Source organism: Salvelinus alpinus, chromosome 11 (assembly GCF_045679555.1).
Source record: "Salvelinus alpinus chromosome 11, SLU_Salpinus.1, whole genome shotgun sequence".
In the NCBI taxonomy this organism is placed as follows: Eukaryota; Metazoa; Chordata; class Actinopteri; order Salmoniformes; family Salmonidae; genus Salvelinus; species Salvelinus alpinus.
In genome coordinates this window covers 35,784,227-35,807,333 of record NC_092096.1, presented here as the reverse complement: position 1 = coordinate 35,807,333, position 23,107 = coordinate 35,784,227, and the positions used below count along the sequence as shown (strand labels likewise).

General features: G+C 43.0%; 1 protein-coding gene across 2 annotated transcripts in view; it reads right to left on the bottom strand.

The window, feature by feature from the left end:
* Positions 1–23,107, bottom strand: part of stab2 (stabilin 2) — a 39,226-nt gene that overhangs the window by 7,833 nt on the left and 8,286 nt on the right. The window contains exons 12-49 of one of the 2 annotated variants that reach the window (XM_071332761.1): positions 21,631–21,780; positions 21,182–21,325; positions 20,759–20,821; positions 20,471–20,587; positions 20,249–20,302; positions 19,910–19,990; positions 19,633–19,785; positions 19,381–19,440; positions 15,669–15,761; positions 15,231–15,317; positions 14,967–15,078; positions 14,676–14,856; positions 14,406–14,499; positions 14,090–14,248; positions 13,832–13,927; positions 13,613–13,705; positions 13,449–13,496; positions 12,747–12,886; positions 12,461–12,572; positions 12,197–12,364; positions 11,903–12,010; positions 11,665–11,796; positions 11,389–11,517; positions 11,245–11,307; positions 11,048–11,143; positions 10,463–10,658; positions 9,231–9,326; positions 6,906–6,957; positions 6,684–6,745; positions 6,296–6,421; positions 6,061–6,134; positions 5,887–5,961; positions 3,324–3,443; positions 3,080–3,124; positions 2,849–2,929; positions 2,609–2,764; positions 214–345; positions 25–84 (exon numbers count right to left, since the gene is read on the bottom strand). In XM_071332761.1, coding sequence (XP_071188862.1) covers positions 25–84; positions 214–345; positions 2,609–2,764; positions 2,849–2,929; positions 3,080–3,124; positions 3,324–3,443; positions 5,887–5,961; positions 6,061–6,134; positions 6,296–6,421; positions 6,684–6,745; positions 6,906–6,957; positions 9,231–9,326; positions 10,463–10,658; positions 11,048–11,143; positions 11,245–11,307; positions 11,389–11,517; positions 11,665–11,796; positions 11,903–12,010; positions 12,197–12,364; positions 12,461–12,572; positions 12,747–12,886; positions 13,449–13,496; positions 13,613–13,705; positions 13,832–13,927; positions 14,090–14,248; positions 14,406–14,499; positions 14,676–14,856; positions 14,967–15,078; positions 15,231–15,317; positions 15,669–15,761; positions 19,381–19,440; positions 19,633–19,785; positions 19,910–19,990; positions 20,249–20,302; positions 20,471–20,587; positions 20,759–20,821; positions 21,182–21,325; positions 21,631–21,780 — 4,008 coding nt within the window. The remainder of the gene's footprint in view (positions 1–24; positions 85–213; positions 346–2,608; positions 2,765–2,848; positions 2,930–3,079; positions 3,125–3,323; positions 3,444–5,886; positions 5,962–6,060; positions 6,135–6,295; positions 6,422–6,683; positions 6,746–6,905; positions 6,958–9,230; positions 9,327–10,462; positions 10,659–11,047; positions 11,144–11,244; positions 11,308–11,388; positions 11,518–11,664; positions 11,797–11,902; positions 12,011–12,196; positions 12,365–12,460; positions 12,573–12,746; positions 12,887–13,448; positions 13,497–13,612; positions 13,706–13,831; positions 13,928–14,089; positions 14,249–14,405; positions 14,500–14,675; positions 14,857–14,966; positions 15,079–15,230; positions 15,318–15,668; positions 15,762–19,380; positions 19,441–19,632; positions 19,786–19,909; positions 19,991–20,248; positions 20,303–20,470; positions 20,588–20,758; positions 20,822–21,181; positions 21,326–21,630; positions 21,781–23,107) is intronic. The other variant, XM_071332762.1, reaches the window with a different exon arrangement.

Sequence of the window (23,107 nt, the reverse complement as noted above, 5' to 3'; positions counted from 1 at the left end):
AACTTCACAGGGACAAATACTAACCAACAGCAGTTTGTAGAAGGTCTTGTAACCATTACCATCAGCCACATCAGTGAGGTTCAACTGTGAAGGGAGAGATGGAGAGGGAAAGAGAGAGGGACAGGGAGATGGTGATGAGTTATCCCATGATGGAGTGTTTGACAGATTTAAACAGGTATATTGATTACAAATAGTCTTTATCTTTGTACATACTGGCCCCTCTATCACATCAGCCTTCTTCAGCCTCTCTGGTATCATGAAGGTGTCAATCTCATGGATGATCCCATTGATGCTCGGGTCATCACTGCGCACCACTTTCACCATGTTGTTGATGAGGATGGTACCCTGGAAACAAGGACAGGAGACCTCAGCTCTCTCACCACAACCATTGAATCTCTTCCTCAAATGTAGCAGAGGAACCAGATGCAACATATATCCATACTATACTTCTACACTTCTCAAGGTATACAGTGCATTCGGAAAGTATTCAGACCCCTTGACTTTTTCCATATTTTGTTACGTTACAGCCTTATTAAAACATTTTTTTTTTTAAGAATCCTCATCAATCTACACACAATTCCCCATAATGTCAAAGTGAAAACAGGTTTTTAGACATTTTTACAAATGTTTTAAAAATAAAAAACTGTGTTTAGATCCTTTGCTATGAAACTCGAAATTGAACTCAGGTGCATCCTGTTTCCATTGATCATCCTTGAGATGTTTCTACAACTTGATTGGAGTCCACCTGTGGTAAATTCTATTGATTGGACATGATTTGGAAAGGCACACAGCTGTCTAAGGTCACACATGCCAATGACTGCCAATGACTGGAACGAACTACAAAAATCTCTGAAACTGGAAACACTTATCTCCCTCACTAGCTTTAAGCACCAGCTGTCAGTGCAGCTCACAGATTACTGCACCTGTACATAGCCCATCTATAATTTATCCCAAACAACTACCTCTTCCCCTACTGTATTTATTTATTTATTTTGCTCCTTTGCACCCCATTATTTCTATCTCTACTTTGCACATTCTTCCACTGCAAATCTACCATTCCAGTGTTTTACTTGCTATATGGTATTTACTTCGCCACCATGGCCTTTTTTTTCTCTTTACCTCCCTTATCTCACCTCATTTGCTCACATTGTATATAGACTTATTTTTCTACAGTATTATTGACTGTTTGTTTGTTTTACTCCATGTGTAACTCTGTGTTGTTGTATGTGTCGAACTGCTTTGCTTTATCTTGGCCAGGTCGCAATTGGAAATGAGAACTTGTTCTCAACTTGCCTACCTGGTTAAATAAAGGTTGGGGGAAAAAAATGGAAAAAAACAAACAGTTGACAGTGCATAACAGAGCAAAAACCAAGCCATGAGGTCGAAGGAATTGTCTGTAGAGATCCGAGACAGAATTGTGTCGAGGCACAGATCTGGGGATAGCATTGAAGGTCCCCAAGAACACAGTGGCCTCCATCATTCTTAAATGGAAGATGTTTGAAACCACTAAGACTCATCCTTGAGCTGGCTGCCCGACCAAACTGAGCAATCGGGGGAGAAGGGCCTTAGTCAGGGAGGTGACCAAGAACCAGATGGTCACTCTGACAGAGCTCCAGAGTTCCTCTGTGGAGATGGAAGAACCTTCCAGAAGGACAACCATCTCTGCAGCACTCCACCAATCAGGCCTTCATGGTAGAGTGGCCAGACGGAAGCCACTCATCAGTAAAAGGCACATGACAGCCCGCTTGGAGTTTGCCAAAAGGCATCTACAGACTCTCAGACTATGAGAAACAAGATTCTCTGGTCCAATGAAGCCAAGATTGAACTCTTTGGCCTGAATACCAAGCGCCACGTCTGGAGGAAACCTGGCACCATCCCTACGGTGAAGCATGGTGGTGGCAGCATCATGTTGTGGGGACATTTTTCAGCGGCAGGGACTGGGAGACCAGTCGGGATCGAGGGAAAGATGAACGGAGCAAAGTACAGAGAGATCCTTGATGAAAATCTGCTCCAGAGCGCTCAGGACCTCAGACTGGGACGAAAGTTCACCTTCCAACAGGACAACGACCCTGTTGGAAGCCAAGACAACGCAGGAGTGGCTTCGGGACAAGTCTCTGAATGTCCTTGAGTGGCCCAGCCAGAGCCCGGACTGGAACCCGATCGAACATCTCTGGAGAGACCTGAAAATAGCTGTGCAGCGACACTCCCCATCCAACCTGATGAGCTTGACGGGATCTGCAGAGAAGAATGGGAGAAACTCCCAGAATACAGGTGTGCCAAGCTTGTAGCGTCATACCCAAGAAGACTGGAGACTGTAATCGCTGCCAAATGTGTTTCAACAAAGTACTGAGTAAAGGGTCTGAATACTTATGTAAATGTAATATATATGTTTTTTTTATTTTATACATTTGCAAACATTTAGAAAAGTCTGTTTTTGCTTTACCATTCTGAGGTATTGTGTGTAGATTGATGGGGTCTGAATACTTTCCGAATGCACTGTATAAATAATGTCCAATCCATCATGATAATAAATGGAATCTAGGATAATAATCCAGGCATTGAAGCAACCAATAGAATCCACTGGGAGTGTTGTAATCTCATTGGTTACCTCAGAGTAGGTGATGGTCAAGACGTCTCCCATGAGAGTGGTCAGGTTTCTGGGCGTGGTCAGGTCGCTGGCCAATAAGGTATGACATGACACGATGTGGTAGCGAAGAATGTTGGCCCTCTTGTCTCTCTTCGAGGGATGCCTCAACTCTTTTGCCTAAGAGCAAGTCATGAGACAAGATAAGATCCGTACACACACAGGTATATAAACACAGGCGCATACACACACACACTTTCCTACCATCTCCCCCCGGGCGAAGGCCTCAGCTGTTGGAGCAAAGACTGTGAATGGACCCCGGCCCTTCAGAGAAATGTCTGCCATCTGAAAACAAACAGCGTTCAACCAACAATATCTTTAGTTAATTTGCTATTATTTTAATCAACAGTGATTGTGTTGTGCCTTTCTTACGAGGATGTGTATCTTAATACAGAACATAAATAAAAGTGTGCTACTGGTCAGTGAGAGACTCACCATCAACCCAAGATAGAAATCCCTCAGTTTCCTGGTGAGAAGCTCCTGTAGATGAAAAAGATAAACCCTGATCAATGGTCAAATGAAGAGTGTGAATAAGTGAGTGAGTGTGTGAGAGAGAGAGAAAGAAATAAAGTGGGAAAAGAGGTGTGAGCTTACATGGGGTATGTACGTGTACTTACAAATGGCAATCAAATGTATCTTTTACTTGATCATGCTATGTGTAGTCTCCTCTCCTGCTCACCTTGCCCACAGTGCCTTTGCAGCGGATGCCGTCGCCCATGTATCCGTCCATACAGGTGCAGCTGTTTTCCCCTGGACCAGTCATATTACACCTGGCGAACCTGTGGCAGTCCCTTTGTTTCTGCCAAGAGGACCACCACACTGTTACATGATTCACCACTCTGTTACACTGTTCACCACTCTGTTACACTGTCCACCACTCTGTTACACTGTTCACCACTCTGTTACACTGTTCACCACTCTGTTACACTGTTCACCACTCTGTTACACTGTTCACCACACTGTTACACTGTTCACCACTCTGTTACACTGTTCACCACTCTGTTACACTGTTCATCACTCTGTTACACTGTTCACCACTCTGTTACACTGTTCACCACACTGTTACATTGTTCACCACTCTGTTACACTGTTCACCACTCTGTTACACTGTTCACCACTCTGTTACACTGTTCAGCACTCTGTTACACTGTTCACCACACTGTTACATGATTTACAACTCTGTTACACTGTTCACCACTCTGTTACACTGTTCACCACTCTGTTACACTGTTCACCACTCTGTTACATTGTTCACCACTCTGTTACACTGTTCACCACTCTGTTACACTGTTCACCACTCTGTTACATTGTTCACCACTCTGTTACACTGTTCACCACTCTGTTACACTGTTCACCACACTGTTACATTGTTCACCACACTGTTACACTGTTCACCACACTGTTACACTGTTCACTACATTTACACTGTTCACCACTCTGTTACACTGTTCACCACTCTGTTACATTGTTCACCACTCTGTTACACTGTTCACCACTCTGTTACACTGTTCACCACTCTGTTACACTGTTCACCACTCTGTTACACTGTTCACCACTCTGTTACACTGTTCACCACTCTGTTACACTGTTCATCACTCTGTTACACTGTTCACCACTCTGTTACACTGTTCACCACACTGTTACATTGTTCACCACTCTGTTACACTGTTCACCACTCTGTTACACTGTTCACCACTCTGTTACACTGTTCACCACACTGTTACATGATTTACAACTCTGTTACACTGTTCACCACTCTGTTACACTGTTCAACACTCTGTTACACTGTTCACCACTCTGTTACACTGTTCACCACTCTGTTACACTGTTCACCACTCTGTTACATTGTTCACCACTCTGTTACACTGTTCACCACTCTGTTACACTGTTCACCACTCTGTTACATTGTTCACCACTCTGTTACACTGTTCACCACTCTGTTACACTGTTCACTACATTTACACTGTTCACCACTCTGTTACACTGTTCACCACTCTGTTACACTGTTCACTACATTTACACTGTTCACCACTCTGTTACACTGTTCACCACTCTGTTACACTGTTCACCACTCTGTTACATTGTTCACCACTCTGTTACACTGTTCACCACTCTGTTACACTGTTCACCACTCTGTTACATTGTTCACCACTCTGTTACACTGTTCACCACTCTGTTACACTGTTCACCACACTGTTACATTGTTCACCACACTGTTACACTGTTCACCACACTGTTACACTGTTCACTACATTTACACTGTTCACCACTCTGTTACACTGTTCACCACTCTGTTACACTGTTCACCACTCTGTTACACTGTTCACCACTCTGTTACACTGTTCACCACACTGTTACATGATTTACAACTCTGTTACACTGTTCACCACTCTGTTACACTGTTCACCACTCTGTTACACTGTTCACCACACTGTTACATTGTTCACCACACTGTTACACTGTTCACCACTCTGTTACACTGTTCACTACATTTACACTGTTCTCCACACTGTTACACTGTTCACCACACTGTTACACTGTTCACCACTCTGTTACACTGTTCACTACATTTACACTGTTCACCACACTGTTACACTGTTCACGACACTGTTACACTGTTCACCACTCTGTTACACTGTTCACCACACTGTTACACTGTTCACTACTCTGTTACACTGTTCACTACATGTACACTGCTCACCACACTATTACACTGTTCACTACATTTACACTGCTCACTACACTGTTACACTGTTTACCACACTGTTACACTGTTCATTACATTTAAACTGTTCACCACACTGTTACACTGTTCACCACTCTGTTACACTGCTCACCACTCTGTTACACTGTTCACCACTCTGTTACACTGTTCACCACTCTGTTACACTGTTCACCACTCTGTTACACTGTTCACCACTCTGTTACATTGTTCACCACTCTGTTACATTGTTCACCACTCTGTTACACTGTTCACCACTCTGTTACACTGTTCACCACTCTGTTACACTGTTCACCACTCTGTTACACTTTTCACCACACTGTTACATTGTTCACCACTTTGTTACACTGTTCACCACTCTGTTACACTGTTCACCACTCTGTTACACTGTTCACCACTCTGTTACACTGTTAACCACACTGTTACACTGTTAACCACACTAACACTGTAACACTGTTAACCACACTGTAACACTGTTCACTACATTAACACTGTATTGAGGGAGAGATTAGAGATGTACCGTTCGACAGAGGTTGATAACCGTACACGACTCCTTCCCATCTCCTGTGTAGCCGTGGCTGCACACACACGACGTCTGGATGGGAAACATGAAATAAGTCAGTTCACTGTTTTACAACAGATTGATGGACACCGAACACACACGACGGACCGACCGACCAACCAACCAACTTACTTTGTTAGGTCCGGTGTGAATACAGCCTGCATTCACATGGCAGCCTCCTTTACCGTCCAGGCAGGGGTTGATCTCTGAGGGAAAATAACACAATGTTTAACATTGTTTGGGTCTAAATTGGCGGCTTTCAGCGGTAGCCCAGCCGTAGGTAACAAAACGAACAAACACAGCTGAAACTCAACATTATCTCAGAACCTGACCTGTCAAAGTGTGTAGATAAAAGATGCACACTTACGTACACACACCATCCCATCGCCGTGGTATCCCGTGTTGCACACGCACTGCCTGCGTCCAGGGAGAGTCCTCTTACACACAGCGTGAGAACTGCATCCCCCGTTATTGTCTTTGCAGGCGTCTTTCGCTGCACACACACACACACACACACACACACACACACACACAGACACAGACACACACACACACACACACACACACACACACACACACACACACACACACACACACACACACACACACACACACACACACACACACACACACACACACACACACACACACACAGATTTGTTACACCTAGTTTCCTGTGTGGTAGTCATGTATAGTATAATAGCAGTTCAGGTAGCAGTATAATAGTGCATGCTGGAAAGTGACAGGAAGAATACCTTTGCAGTCGACGCCGTTACCCTGAAACCCTGCCAGACATTCACAGCGACCTGCTACACATCTGTGAGAGAGATACAAAAGAGGAGAAGAGATGGAACCACAGTTTGCAGCTAAGAGATATAAGAACCGTTTCTCGGGCTTTGCTGTGCTGAAACGGTTTGATTTCAACATAGTCACATCATAGAGTGGTGGGAAGCTGAAGTCAGCGTGAGTTCACTCACATTGCACTGGTGTGGCACGTCCTGTCCCCACAGTTCTCTTCTCTAGTGAACTCTGAAACACAGCATACAGGAATGACGTGTTACAGTATTATGAGATGATCCTATAACATTGATATGATTCATGTGAGTTAAAATGCCCATGTGACTTCTACTTGTAATACATGTGTGTTTTTTTGGCATGTCTTTCTGTCAGTTAGGGGTGGGACTATAGTCCCTTGGTAGGACAGTCCTGTGCGGGGGCATTTGCATCCCTTGCCTTTGCGACCATGAAAAATACATCATACATGTTTTTGTTGATGTTGAACTGTTTGTTTGTCAATGATAAAACAAAATGCAAGTCCTCTGTACTGCAAAACTGTATTTGTATGTATTCTTTAAAGTACTTAGGGTATGCAAATTGTCTTGCACAGATGAAGGATATCAAGGATCTGGAAGGATTCTGTATGGAGGAATGGTCTAAGATCCCTCTCAATGTGTTCAGACAAAAATGTCTCATAAAACATTTTACAAAAAGGCTCAGTGCCGTTATCCTCGCAAGGTGAGGTATTTAAAGTTATTGAAAACAGGAGCGTCATTCATTTTTACCCCTACATTTTTGAGAAACAATTAACATTACTTGTGAAACAAAATCTCTTTTAACCAAAAAAGTGTTAACCAAATCAAAATATATTTTATATTTGAGATTCTTCAAAGAGCCACCTTTTGCCTTGATGATAGCTTTGCACTCTTGGCATTCTCTCAACCAGCTTCATGAGGTAGTCCCCTGAAATGTATTTCAATTAACAGGTGTGCCTTGTTAAAAGTTAATTTGTGGAATTTCTTTCCTTTTTAATGCATTTGAGCCAATCAGTTGTGTTGTGACATGGTAGGGGTGGTATACAGAAGATAGCCCTATTTGGTAAGAGACCAAGTCCATGTTATGTCAAGAACAGCTCAAATAAGCAAAGAGAAACGACACTCCATCATTACTTTAAAACATGAAGGTCAGTCAATATGGTATATTTCAAGAACTTTGAAAGTTTCTTCAAGTGCAGTCTCAAAATCCATCAAGCAATATGATGAAACTGGCTCTCATGAGGACCGCCACAGGAAAGGAAGACCCAGAGTTACCTCTGCTGCAGAGGATAAGTTCATTAGAGTTACCAGCCTCAGAAATGGGCAATTAACTGCACCTTAGATTGCAGCCAAAATAAATGCACAGAGTTCAAGTAACAGACACATCTCAACATCATGTTGTTCAGAGGAGACTGCGTGAATCAGGCCTTCATGGTTGAATTGCTGCAAGGAAACCACTACTGAACGACACCAATAAGAAGAAGAGACTTGCTTGGGCCAAGAAACTCGAGCAATGGAAATTAGACCAGTGGAAATCTGTCCTTTGCTCAGATGAGACCAAATGTTTGATTTTTGGTTCCAACCGCCGTGTCTTTGTGAGACGCAGAGTAGGTGAACGGATGATCTCCGCATGTGTGGTTCCCACCGTGAAGCATGGAGGAGGTGGTGTGCTGGTGCTTTGCTGGTGACACGGTCTGTGATTTATTTAGAATTCAAGGCACACCAGCATGGCTACCACAGCATTCTGCAGCGATACGCCATCCAATTACTGGGACTATCAGTTGTTTTTCAACAAGACGATGACCCAAAACCTCCAGGCTGTGTAAGTGCTATTTGACCAAGAAGGAGAGTGATGGAGTGCTGCATCAGATGACCTGGCCTCCACAATCACCCAACCTCAACCCAATTGAGATGGTTTGGGATGAGTTGGACAGCAGCATGAAGGAAAAGCAGCCAACATGTGCTCAGCATATTCTTTTATTTTTCATTTAACCTTTATTTAACTAGTCATAAGAACGAATTCGTATTTATATGTGGGAACTCCAAGCCTTACAGGTGACTACCTCATGAAGCTGGTTGAGAGAATGCCAAGAGTGTGCAAAGCTGTCATCAAGGCAAAGGATGGGTACTTTGAAGAATCTCAAATAAATATATTTAGTGTGCTATTTCATAGTTTTGATGTCTTCACTATTATTCTACAAAGTAGAACAAGTAAAAATAAAGAAAAACCCTTGAATGAGGAGGTGTGTCCACACAATTGACTGGTATTGTATAAATACATAACATTTTATTTTAATTCTCACGAAATGCCACCACAACTCAAGAATGACCCTCGTGCGCTGTGGCCCACTTATCAGCCAATGACCCTGTCATACATACTGGAAAGATTAAACTCGCACAACTTAAAGTGCTACCAGATACAAGGAGCTAAAATTATACTAATTCAAAATAAGAACAACGCCAGCACATATACTTTCATACAGTACATACTCTCATCACAGGTGACCCCTCTCCAATACGCGTCACACTCGCATGTCCCATCTCCATGGATACTTTCGTTGCACCGGCCGTTCTTACACCTACAGTCTGCAGAGAGGGGGGTGAGAGAGCGAGAGAGAGAAATATGCTGTGGATAGTAGCATATATAGTGATTGTGTTTCTGTTTTGCAAAAGCATTCCATTGTTGAATTGCTGGATTCTATATTGTAGTGGCAAGTTGATAGTGGATATATCTTGCGACAGTACCTTGGTCACAGTGGACGCTATTTTACTACACTCTTAGAAAAAAGGGTTCCAAAAGGGTTATTTGGCTGTCCCCTGTCGTAGCTGAATCAGAATTAGTTAGGTAACATAGATAAATAAGATGTTTTATTTACTTTCATAATATGCAGAATATCAGAAAGGCAGAAGGGCTCCACTATGTCTCTACGCTAGTCACTCCCTTATTTTCCCATTGGGGGGAGGAGTATGGCAGTGTCTGGAATCATTGTATTACCCCTCTGATGTGTTGATGAATCTTGAGATAGTATATGACCTAGAGGTTCACTCCCCTTAGTGAGCTTCTCCAGGGTGGGGAGAAGAGGGGGTGTATTTGAGATGGGTGTATCTAGAATTGACAATTGATATATGCCATTGGATGAGGTAATATTTTGGTCCTAAGTGGTACCAAGAACGAGATTAGAATCTCGTCTAAAGAGACCAAACTGAACGATAATTTATAGCTAATGCTATCTGGCTATGGGATACTCCTCTTTTAAGTAAAAGGCCTAAGATCTGTGGTTCGTCATGTGAGTTGAGAGGGGTGTATCTTGGCTATAAAAGACACTAAGAATTGTTTTGTAAGGACTCTCAGAGAATTCATTTATAGACACTAAATTGATCTGAGAGTCAAAGGGCTATGGTGAAGCTCATATAATTAAATATGGACTTTAAAATATAACTCTGACTTGTGTGTGGTTTGCGCTCTCATAATTTAGTAATACAGGAAATTACCACGACACCCCATAGGAGAACCCTATGGGGACAGCCGAATAACCCTTTTGGGTGCCATGTGGAACCCTCTGTGGAAAGGGTTTTACATGAAACCCAAAAGGTTTCCACCCAACAGATTTCCAACCAAAAAGGGTTCTTCAAAAGGTTCTCCTATGGGGACAGCCGAAGGACCCTTTTAGTTCTAGATAGCATCTTTTTTTCTAAGGGCTTACAATACATTACTACAGTACCTTGGTCACAGTGGATGCCGTATTTGCCATCCTGGCACGCTTCACAAGCAGTCCCGTTGAAGTTCTTGTTACACTGGCAAACCCCTGTACCGTTGGTCATGTCCTGGCACATCCCGTTCCCATAGCAAGGCTGGCCTTTGGGCCCTGGACATGGCTCACAGTGCTCCCCGTAGAACCCGCCACAGCACCTCCGCACCTACAGGAGGTGCTAGAGTCAATCACCGGGACACGCACTTCTACTCTCACTTCCAAATGGCGTAAAGGTAGAGTATGATTGCATGTCAATTCCCTCACTCAGGTAGAGCTTCTCTAGACCCTTGTTGATTCCTCTTCTTGGATTTAAAGCATTGAATATGTGTAAGAAATACGCAAACACATTGCTAACAAATTATTTTAACAGTGCTTTTGTTTCTACACCAGTGACCCATTCTACCAAGGATGCATGCCAAATTCCACCCTATTCCCTATGGGCCCTGGTCAAAAATAGTGCACTATATAGGGTATAGGGTGGGACAGAGTCCGAAGTGTGGTCGTATTCCAGTGATTCCAAAACAGTGCTAGTGGTGCTGCTGGTGTCTCACGTACAATGGTAGTGTTCTTGCAGATGGTCCTGCAGCCGATGCTGAGCAGCTGTGCCCCCTGGTAGACCCGACTGAACATACACTTTTTCCTGACCAATACCTGTAGGGAAAACAGCCATAACACAGAGAGTAATTCATGAAACATGACAGCCATTTTGGATCCACTACACAGTAGCTGGATATACTTGAAAGGTATCATACCACTGGGGTAGATCCAGTTGGACAGGAGTTGAGTTGTGGGTTGAAGCAATCTTGACAGAATCCCTTCAGACAAAATATAAATAAATTATTATCTGAGAAAATGAATGTCAAATGTTTAAAGAAAAAGGAAGAAAGGGTCTTTACCGGAAATGTCTTGAATTGCTGGATGTCGCAGCGATTTCTGATGATATCTAGTACTGCGGATAGGCCGTGGATCACCCCTTTACCTCCCAGGATGTCTGACACATTTATCTGGGCTTCATTCACAAACAACTACAGAGGAGAGAGAGAAGAGAAGAGGAAAAAAAGGAGCACCACATTTTGAGAGGACTCAAACAGTAGTAGACTATAGCCAATATGGCTGACATAACATTAGTAGAACACTAACAGAATTCCCAGAGCATCCCATAATAGTAATACCTTGTCATCCCTGGGTAAGATGCCTAGCTGGTAGGAGAACCCCAGCATGGTCTCCTTGTAGGCTCCGCCCTGCAGGTCTACCTTCATTAACATATCAGACAGCACTACGTGGTACCGCGTCGTATTCAGGTCCTGACAACAACCAAAACGCACACAGTACTACAGTTCATACATTATATAAGCACGCACACTCGCATCCACACACACACACAATGTGTAACAAAATCGTCTGAGGTACCATGGTGTCTGAAGCGGTATTCTTGAGGTACTCGAGGACAGCGCCGTCTGTTGGAGCGAACACAGTGTAGGCCGAGGCCTGCTCTATCTCTCCTGTCAGGTTGTGATGCTGAGAGGGAGCCGACAGAGACAGACATTTTCCTCAGACATGGCTGCATATGGAATCATACATATTTTTATGGAGAACTTTAGTAAGACATTGGGATTGTTCATCAGAGTGCTCTGTTCAAAAATAGAGTTTGGGTGCTGTACGAGAGTGTGGATGAATAGAATAGCAGCCTTATAATGTACATACGACAAGGTAACTCCTGAACAGGGAGAACTCTGGCCTCCGTGCAAGCAGCTCCAGCAGCCCCTCACTGAGGCTCCTCTCTGGAACCAACACTGTGTCAATAATGTGGATCAGTCCATTGGTTGAAGCCACATTCGCGGTTGTTATGGTGGCTCCTCCAATCACTGTGGACTGACAGACAATACAGGGTTAACTTCAGGTCATGTGTTACAGTATCACAGTTCCTGTTCACTTCAACCTTAGGATAAAACCTGCCTCTAAACTCACCTCATTGGTAATAGTAACAGGAAGAGCCTTCTTCAGAACGGAAGTGAGCTGCAAGTTGGAGGATGCATCGCGGAGGTCATCTAGTGAGTAGACACCTTGGATCATGTGATTTCTATCAGGGGATAATCAGAAATAAGGATTATCACAATGGAAGAATCTCAATGCCTATAGCAAAACGTTTTTAAAATAAAAGAGACGGTTCTTATTGGACAAGTCCCGGTAGTCTCTTCCTGTTTTAGAATACATCATTTCGTTTGGTGCCTAATAAATATGACCCAGGTCTTACTTGATGATACTGGGTAGGTTCCCCTGGGTTGTCCAGAAGTCCTTGTCCTCTTTGTTCATCTTGTCTGTAGCTGCTGTGGACGGCACCAGCAGAGTTACGTTCTGACTGTTCATGAGTGGCAGCTGGGAAATTCCTATGTCCTGGGAGAGGGGAGGAGACGAAAGAAAATACTAAATGTCTTGCCGACCTAAAACCATACGACCAGCCTCTTACAGGCATACTAGCAGGCTAGCAGAAGGTCATGGTGAGTTGTGAATATGACCTTATGCAGATTGTAGCATGATGTACTACAATACCCATAATCCTCTGTAACCATATCCGGTTGTATCTTACTAAACATTCCTGAAGCTTACACTATGCACTCTTAGATAAAAGGGTTCCAAAAGGGTTTTTGCCTGTCCCCATAGGATAACCCGTTTTGGTTCCATGTGGAACCCTCTCCATGTAGAAAAGGTTCTACATTGAACCAAAAAGAGTTCTACCTGGAACCAAAAAGGGTTCTTCAAAGGGTTCTCCTATGGGGACAGCTGAATAACTCTTTAAGGTTCTAGATAGTGTGGTGTGACGTCTCATTATTGATACAGGATGTCAGAAGTGAAAATAAGTTGTTTCTTATTCAGACAATAAAGAATCTGAACAACAGCATAAACAACAGGGAAAACTCAAAACCCCCCTGCTGTAAATGACAATGGTCAAACTCACAGTCACCCATTTGGCGAACCCAGCGACATCAGGAAGGGCCATCAACTCCTACAGAGACACAGTGGAGGTCAGGTTTGTTATTCAGATCACTGTAGGTATGTCAGTCCCCCAATCCACAAACATATGTAGCTACCTGTCTTGGCAATAAGGTAGGAAGTGCTCACCTGTCCCACGTTGCCGTAGCACACCTCTCCGTCACCTGTGTATCCATCCTCACACACACACTTCCATGCACCGGACACGTAGAGACAGCTTGCCTGTAGGAGAGAAAGTAGATCAAAGTTCACGAGGTCAAAGACCTTCATCACAGTCAATCAGTATTATGGTCGGTGATTCTATTGGTTCAATATCGTGTTGGCCAATGAGAAGTAGCGGGCACCCACCAGATAATGACAGCCGCCATTTTGTGCCACGCACGGATTGTTCGCCTCGCACTCCCTCCCATTGCCACGGAAACCACTCTTGCACGCACAGCCGCTCTGCATTTGGAAATAGGAACATGCATAGAATCAACTGGAGACTTTGGGCTTTATTGAATGGATGGTTAAGATAGATGGTAGGGGAGAAAATATAGAAACAACATCGCATTGAGTCAATCAAACTGTTTTGGGAGTTTGATGCCCTACCCCTCTCTCTCTCACCTGTCCAGGGCCCACGTAGATGCAGGTGGCATTGGGATGGCAGCCCCCTCTGTCAGGGCCCAGGCAGTCATTGATAGGCTGGCACCCATCCTCATCCATCCTCCATCCTGCCAAACATTGGCATGTGTGTGAGCCTGGCCCTGTCTTTATACACTTGGCCTGTAGGGGGTAGTGGAGAGCACAGTCAGAACAGCTCAGTACAGCAAGCAGACTACCATGCTTAGGTGAAAAAAAGTTACATTGGAAAAGGTACTGAAAGACGTTGATGGTGAGATGTATGGTTTTCGTACATTGTTTGTGTGTTTTCTGTGCTTACATTCACATCGCATCCTCCACGGTTCGGAAGGGCACAGGGTTCCGTATACACGCACGTGATCCCATCGCCTTGGAAACCAGGGTTACACACACACCTTCACACACATTAAAAAAAACATGCCTTTTACTTAGAACTAACTTTTGCAGGAGGGACAACCTTGGATACAAAACACTGTGTTGTCATGAGAATTTAGAACATTGAGTGAGAGAAAGGGATTCTATTGTTATACCAACATCCCCAACAAGGCCGCAGTGAAGCCTGCACACTCACTTGACTGCCCCTCCGTTGAAGTTACACTCTGCGTGGGCATGACAGAAGGTCACCTGGGGGCCACAGGCCTGGGTGTGGCGCTCACAGTACTGGCCAGTGTAGCCCGGCTGGCAGGAGTCCACCTTACAACGCCCGTCGGCCTCGGGACGGTTATCACACACACCATGGATACAGTCACAAGCTAGGGACAGAGGGGGAGAGACACATCATCAACATGAGACAGACGTGTCATCATCTGGGGACACTGATATGTCCCTTTGTCAATATAGAATGTCTAAAACGGGGGTGTACTTTTGTCGCAGGCTGGTCCGTATTTGTTGGGGTTGGAGCAGTAGTGACACCGGGAGCCTTTGAAGTCGGTCTCACAGACACACACCCCGTTTCCCTCCATCCCCTCAGAACACTAAGACACATGGTAGAAAATAAGTATGAATACCTACATGCTGAACATAAACACAAAGAGGAGGCTTACGCCAATCACTGCATAGATTCTTTTCTCAGTCAGACTGGTTAAGTGGTTATTAAGGAATACGTTGGTTAGGTGGGGTGTCTCACCTGTCCGTGACGGGAGCAGGGGGTGTTGAACCCTCCAGGACATGGGGTGCAGTCTGGCCCATAGAAGCCCTTACAGCACAGTGGTGTCTGGGGAGAGGGGGATGTAGAGGTGGGGTTAGGGACCAGGATGGGCTTAGAAGGGTGTACAACTCAAATCAGGGCGGGCCTACAGAGTGTGTGAGGGGTGTTTGAGGTGTGCGAGGTGCGAGGGAGGTGTTGTGTGTGTACATGTTTTCCTACATTATCAGGACCAGAATGTCCTTACAAGTCACCAGAATGTCCTGACAAGGTAGGATTCTTTAATTTGTTAAAATTATATTTTAAGCTTGAAGGTTTAGGGTTTGGGGTTCAGGTTAGGTTTAGAAGTTCGGTTTAGGGTTAAGGTTAGGGTTAGGAGTTAGGGTTAGAAGTTTTGTGTGTATCTGTGTGTGTCTGTACCGTGAGGGTCCTGTTGCATATGGGGGAGCAGCCAAACGTAAGGATGTTGAAACTCAGTATGTTCCGGAACACACAGCCGCGAAGGAAGGTGTTCTACACAAAGGGGGCTACGTCAGCAAAATTAACACAGAGCTGTATACAGTACATGGATGGCTGGATGTGTTTACTCAGAGCCATGGTCTGTGTCCCAAATGGCACTCTTTCACCTTTAAAGTTCACTACTCTTGTCCAGTGCCCATCGGGCTCTGTCAAAAGTAGTGCACTATATAGGGAATAGGATGCCATTTGTGACACAGGCCATGGCTCTGAGTAAACACATACATTGCCTTCAGAAAGTATTCACACCCCTTGACTGTTACAGCCTGAATTTAAAATGGATTAAATTTGGATTTTGTACACAGTGGTGTAAAGTACTTAAGTAAAAATACTTTAAAGTATTACTTAAGTAGTTTATTGGGGTATCTGTACTTTACTATTTATATTGTTGACCGTTTTTACTTTTACTTCACCATAATGTGCTTTTTACTCCATACATTTCCCTGACACCCAAAAGTTACATTTTGAATGCTTAGCAGGACAGGTAAATTGTCAAATTCACACACTTATCAAGAGAACATCGCTGGTCATCCCTACTGTCTCTGGTCTGGCAGACTCACTAAACACAAATGCTTCATTTGTAAATGATGTCTGAGTGTTGGAGTGTGCCCCTGGCTATCTGTAAAAAAAAATAAACTGTCTGGTTTGCTTAATATAAGGAATTTGAAATTATTTATACTTTTACTTTTGATATTGAAGTATATTTTAGCAATTACATTTACTTTTGATACCTAAGTATGTATAAAACCAAATACTTTTAGACTTTTACTCAAGTAGTAATTTACTGAGTCACTTTCTATTAAGGCATCTTTACTTTTACTCAAGGATGACAATTGGGAACTTTTTCCCCCACTGGGCCTACACATAATACACCATAATGTCAAAGTGGAATTATGTTTTTAGACCTTTTTAGAAATTAATTAAAAATGAAAAGCTGAAATTTCTTGAGTAAATAAGTATTCAACCCCTTTGTCATGGCAAGCCTAATTAACGTAATGAGTAAACGTGCTTAAAACTTCTTAGGGATAGAGGGCAGTATTTTCACGTCTGGATGAAAAGCGTGCCCAAAGTAAACTGCCTGTTACTCAGGCCCAGAAGCTAGGATATGTATATAATTCGATTTTCATCCGGACGTAGATTTAGATAGAAAACACTCTAAAGTTTCTAAAACAGTTAAAATAATGTCTGTGAGTATAACAGAACTGATTTGGCAGGCGAAACCCCGAGGACAGACCATCCAGGGAGAAAAAAAAATTGAGGTCACTGTGTTTTCCATTAGTTTTCTATGAAAAGCCCTATTTAATAGGAACCTGGTTGCAGTTCCTATGACTTCCACTAGATGTCAACAGTCTTTGAAATTGGTTGATGTTTTTCTTTTGAGATATGAAGAAGTAGGGCTGTTCATTGTAAATGTAATTCAAAGTGGACTCTACTGTTTGATGCGCGTGAACTGGAATGTGCTTCACGTTGTTTTTATACGGTATTGAACACAGTATATCCCGTCTTAAATTTGATCAATTATTTACGTTTTAGGATACCTTAGGTTGGATTAGGAACGTTGTTTGAAATGTTTGGACCAAGTTTACAGGTAACTTATTAGATACTTTGTAGTCATGTTGGGCGAGTTGGAACCGGTGTATTTCTGAATCAAACACGCCAAATAAACTGACATTTTGAGTATATAAAGAAGGACATTGTCGAACAGAAGGACATTATCGAACAAAAGGACTATTTGTGATGTTTCTGGGACATTTTGGAGTGCCAACAGAAGAAGATCTTCAAAGGTAAGGCATTTATTATATCGTTATTTCTGACTTTTGTGTCGCCACCTGCCTGGTTGAAAATGATTTTCATGTGTTTTTATGCGGGGCGCTGTCCTCAGATAATCGCATGGTCTGCTTTCGCCGTAAAGCCTTTTTGAAATCTGACACTGCGGCTGGATTAACAAGAAGTTAAGCTTTATTTTGATGTATTACACTTATATTTTCGTGAATCTTGAATATTGATATTTCTGTAGTTTGAATTTGGCGCTCTGCAATTTCACTGGATGTTGTCAAATCAATCCCGCTAAAGGGATTGGCGCGCGAAGGGATCCATAACAGGTTAACAAGTCACATAATAAGTTGCATGGACTCAATAATAGTGTTTAACATGATTTTTGAATGACTACCTCATACAATTAAGGTCCCTCAGTGAATTTCAAACAAAGAATAAACCACAAAGACCAGGGAGGTTTTCCAATGCCTCGCAAAGAAGGGCACCTATTGGTAGATGGGTAAACATAAAAAGGCAGACATTGAATATTCCTTTGAACATGGTGAAGTTATTAATTACACTTTGGATGGTGTATCAATACACCCAGTCATTACAAAGATACAGGTGTCCTTCCTAACTCAGTTGCCAGAGAGGAAGGAAACTACTCAGGGATTTCACCATGAGGCCAATGGTGACTTTAAAACAGTTATGATTGGGGAAAATCCAACACAACACATCACTGAGTACCACTCTTCATATTTTCAAGGATGGTGGTGGCTGCATCATGTTATGGGTATGCTTGTAATCAGCAAAGACTAGGGAGTTTTATGGGATAATAAGAAACGGAATAGAGCTAAGCAAAGGCAAAATTCTATAGGACAACCTGGTTCAGTCTGCATTCCAACATACACTGGGAGACAAATTCAGCAGGACAATAACCTAAAACACAAGGCCAAATATACACTGGAGTTGCTTACCAATATTATATTGAATGTTCCTGAGTGGCCTAGTTACAGTTTTTACAGAGTTTGAATAATTCTTTTAAGAATAATGTTCAAATATTGTACAATCCAGGTGTGCAAAGCTCTTGGAGACTTACTTATAAACACTTACAGCTGCCAAAGGTGATCCTAAAATAAATTTTTTAAATCTTTATTTAACTAGGCAAGTCAGTTAAGAACAAATTCTTATTTACAATGACGGCTTACCCTGGCCAACGCTGGGCCAATTGTGCGCCGCCCTATGGGACTCCCAATCAAGGCCAGATGTGATTCGAACCAGGGACTGTAGTGATGCCTCTTGCACTGAGATGCAGTGCCTTAGACCGCTGCGCCACTCAGGAGCCTGAATAGTGACTTACGGGTGTGAATACTGTCATCAAGGCAAAGGGTGGCTACTTTGAAGAATCTCAAATCTCAAATATATTTTTATTTATTTAACACATTTCTGGTTTCTACATGATTCCATATGTGTTATTTCATCGTTTTTTTACAATGTAGAAAATAGTAAAAAATAAAGAAAAACCGTTGAATGAGTATGTGTGTCCAAACTTTTGACTGGTACTGTATGTCAATTTCTGTATTTAATTTCCAATACATTTACAAACATTTCTAAAAACATATTTTCCCTTTGTCATGATGGGCTATTGTGTGTAGATGGGTGCGAAAACAAATATTTTTTATCCATTTTAAATTCAGGATGTAACACAAGAAAATGTGGAATAAGTCAAAGGGTATGAATACTTTCTGAAGGCTCTGTACGAGGTTAAGGAAAGAGCCATGTGAAAGCAACTGAAAGGGATGCTTAGGTCTCTATACAGTATTTGCCAACTATTTGGTGTTGAGTGTGTGTGGGTTCTTACTGTGGATGCTCCGGTTGGGCAGCCGGACTTGGTCACCTTTGAGCAGCTGACACAGTCACCCTGGGTAGTAACATGTCAATGAAGAGAGACACTCAAATGAGGACAAGCAACCAGAACAAACTACCTCACTAAATCTAAATAAAGGATGACTCTAATAATAAGTTATAAAGTTAATAATGAACAAAACCGCTGAAACTAAAACACTTCATGTGAATGCAGGGGACGATCACAAAACCTGGCACTCAAACTCACCTTCAAAAGTTTGTTCTCTGTGATGTCACACCTGTGAGGCAGTACCGGCTCGATGGAGGACGGGATTAGAACTCCGTCCAGCGAATAGAGGCGTCCGTTCTTGGCCTCCACGTCTGCCTCCAGTACAGCCATGCCGTTGACCAGGATTTGACCCTATGGGGTTTTGTCAGAGTCAGACACACACACCTACTGTACACACACACACGCGCACGCACACACACGCACACACACACTATATATACCTCTTCGCTTGTGTTGATGTGTCACATGTACTTACGTTTTCAGTCACATTGAACGAGAGGATCTGATTGGCAATGGTCCTAATCCGCTGGTTGGTCACAGCGTTATAGACCTCCAACTTCAAACAACATGGAAAACAACAACCATATGCAAACACATTCACAGAATATTCAGAGTAGGAGTGCTGATCTAGGATCAGGTCTCCTCTGTCCATGTAATCTAATTCATTATGATATAGACATAACATAACAGGACATAACAGATCCTAGATCAGCACTCATACTCTGAGAAGATGAATGAATACGGACCGTGAAGTCTAAGGGACTCTACATGATCTGGTTTGGTGATTGACATGTAGCCTAACATGCACACTCACATTGAATGAGGGGATCACATGATTCCTTAGTAGCTCCAGTAGTTTAGTGCTTCCCTGAAATCAGACAAAAATAAGCCAAACACACACACATCACAGTCACGGTCTGGAGACATCACATGCATTGCAAAACGATGTGTGTGTTTGTGTCATCAGAGGCATAAGAGTTTGAAAGTGTACATGCGTGTGCGTGTGTATGTGCACATGAGGTCACCCATTCCCTACCTCACTAGAGGTGAGATAGTCCAGCTGTCCCTCCTTCATGGCATCGAAGGCTGTGTTGGTGGGGGCAAAGATGGTGGAGGGCCCAGTCTCCTCCAATACAGAATCAACATTGGCTTTCTGTACAGATGAATCAAACCAAATCAAACTTTATTTAGGTTGAATATTCCAAACCAAAAAAACAACAGGTTGATGTTACTTCATATCTGATATACTATACCCACTCTGAATAATACACAGAATATGTTAAATAAAATGTAAATAACATGAAATGAATACAGAAGACAGTACCATCAACAAATCCTTGAACTTGGAAAACTTCCCGTAGTCTGATAGAATCTTCATCAGATTCTCCTGGAAAAGATAACATGACAAGTCATGTCAAAATGGAACTTAGCCTAACTTAACAACCAGTCTTGTTGCTTTCAGTTGGCTCCTCTCCCCTGTAACTATTCCCCAGGTCATTGCTGTAAATGAGAATATTTTCTCAGTCAACTTACCTGGTCGAATAAGGGTTAAATAAATACAATTAAAATGTAGGCACAAATGTAGGCGTTACAAATGCTATTCTAAGTATAATAAACAATGTGTCTCGTTCATCCCAAATGGCACCCTATTCCCTATGTACTGCACTACCTTTGACTAAAAGGCATGCACTAAATGGGGAATAGGGTGCCGTTTGTGACGCAACCTCTGTCTCTGGTATTTGTGCACCTCTCTGTCGCTCTCCACCGTGGGTGAGACACTGTCCATCAGCTTGTTGATAATATGGATGATCCCATTGGAAGCGATGACATCAGACTGCAGGACCCCGCCCTTCTTCCTGCTGCCATGGATACGGATCTTGAGCTGCTTGTCCTGTGGAGGGGATCATCAAGTCTTGTGCTGTGTCATCACTACTACTATGAGAAGCACACTCTTGGGACGGTGTTCACTTTTGTCAGTCTAAATCAGGAGGGCCTTGGTAATGAGGCTTGCCCCTGTGTGTGTGTGTGTGTGTGTGTGTGTGTGTGTGTGTGTGTGTGTGTGTGTGTGTGTGTGTGTGTGTGTGTGTGTGTGTGTGTGTGTGTGTGTGTGTGTGTGTGTGTGTGTGTGTGTGTGTGTGTGTGTGTGTGTGTGTGTGTGTGTGTGTGTGTGTGTGTGTGTGTGTGTGTGTGTCTCACGTCATCTGTTGTCACCGTCTCCCCTGCCTTGCCCGTCAGAGTGTAGTAGATGACCCCTCTGTTCAGCATGTCATAGGGCATCTCCACGGGAGAAATGTGCAGCTTACACAGGTACTTAGCCTTCATTGGGTCAGCCATCAGAGTTATCAGCTGAGACAGGACAACACATACTCACTGTTACAACAAACATGATAAACATTTCAGCTATAGGGGGAAAAGTAAAATATATTGGTCTTGTGTTCCAAAAATATACAAAATATACAGCAATATAGCCATAGTGCCTCTAGGTGTCTACTGTGTATCATATAGCCATAGTGCCTCTAGGTGTCTACTGTGTATCATATAGCCATAGTGCCTCTAGGTGTCTACTGTGTATCATATAGCCATAGTGCCTCTAGGTGTCTACTGTGTATCATATAGCCATAGTGCCTCTAGGTGTCTACTGTGTATCATATAGCTACAGTGCCTCTAGGTGTCTACTGTGTATCAATATAGCCATAGTGCCTCTAGGTGTCTACTGTGTATCATATAGCCATAGTGCCTCTAGGTGTCTACTGTGTATCATATACCCATAGTGCCTCTAGGTGTCTACTGTGTATCATATAGCCATAGTGCCTCTAGGTGTCTACTGTGTATCATATAGCCATAGTGCCTCTAGGTGTCTACTGTGTATCAATATAGCTACAGTGCCTCTAGGTGTCTACTGTGTATCATATAGCCATAGTGCCTCTAGGTGTCTACTGTGTATCAATATAGCTACAGTGCCTCTAGGTGTCTACTGTGTATCATATACCCATAGTGCCTCTAGGTGTCTACTGTGTATCATATAGCCATAGTGCCTCTAGGTGTCTACTGTGTATCATATAGCCATAGTGCCTCTAGGTGTCTACTGTGTATCATATAGCTACAGTGCCTCTAGGTGTCTACTGTGTATCAATATAGCCATAGTGCCTCTAGGTGTCTACTGTGTATCATATAGCCATAGTGCCTCTAGGTGTCTACTGTGTATCATATACCCATAGTGCCTCTAGGTGTCTACTGTGTATCATATAGCCATAGTGCCTCTAGGTGTCTACTGTGTATCATATACCCATAGTGCCTCTAGGTGTCTACTGTGTATCATATAGCCATAGTGCCTCTAGGTGTCTACTGTGTATCAATATAGCTACAGTGCCTCTAGGTGTCTACTGTGTATCATATAGCCATAGTGCCTCTAGGTGTCTACTGTGTATCAATATAGCTACAGTGCCTCTAGGTGTCTACTGTGTATCATATAGCTACAGTGTCTCTAGATGTCTATTGTGTATCATATAGGGTCAGTTTGTTATTTCTGGAGTACTTCTCCTGTCTTATCCGGTGTCCTGTGTGAATTTAAGTATGCTCTCTCTAATTCTCTCTTTCTCTCTTTCTTTCTCTCTCTCTGAGGACCTGAGCCCTAGGACCATGCGTCAGGACTACCTGGCATGATGACTCCTTG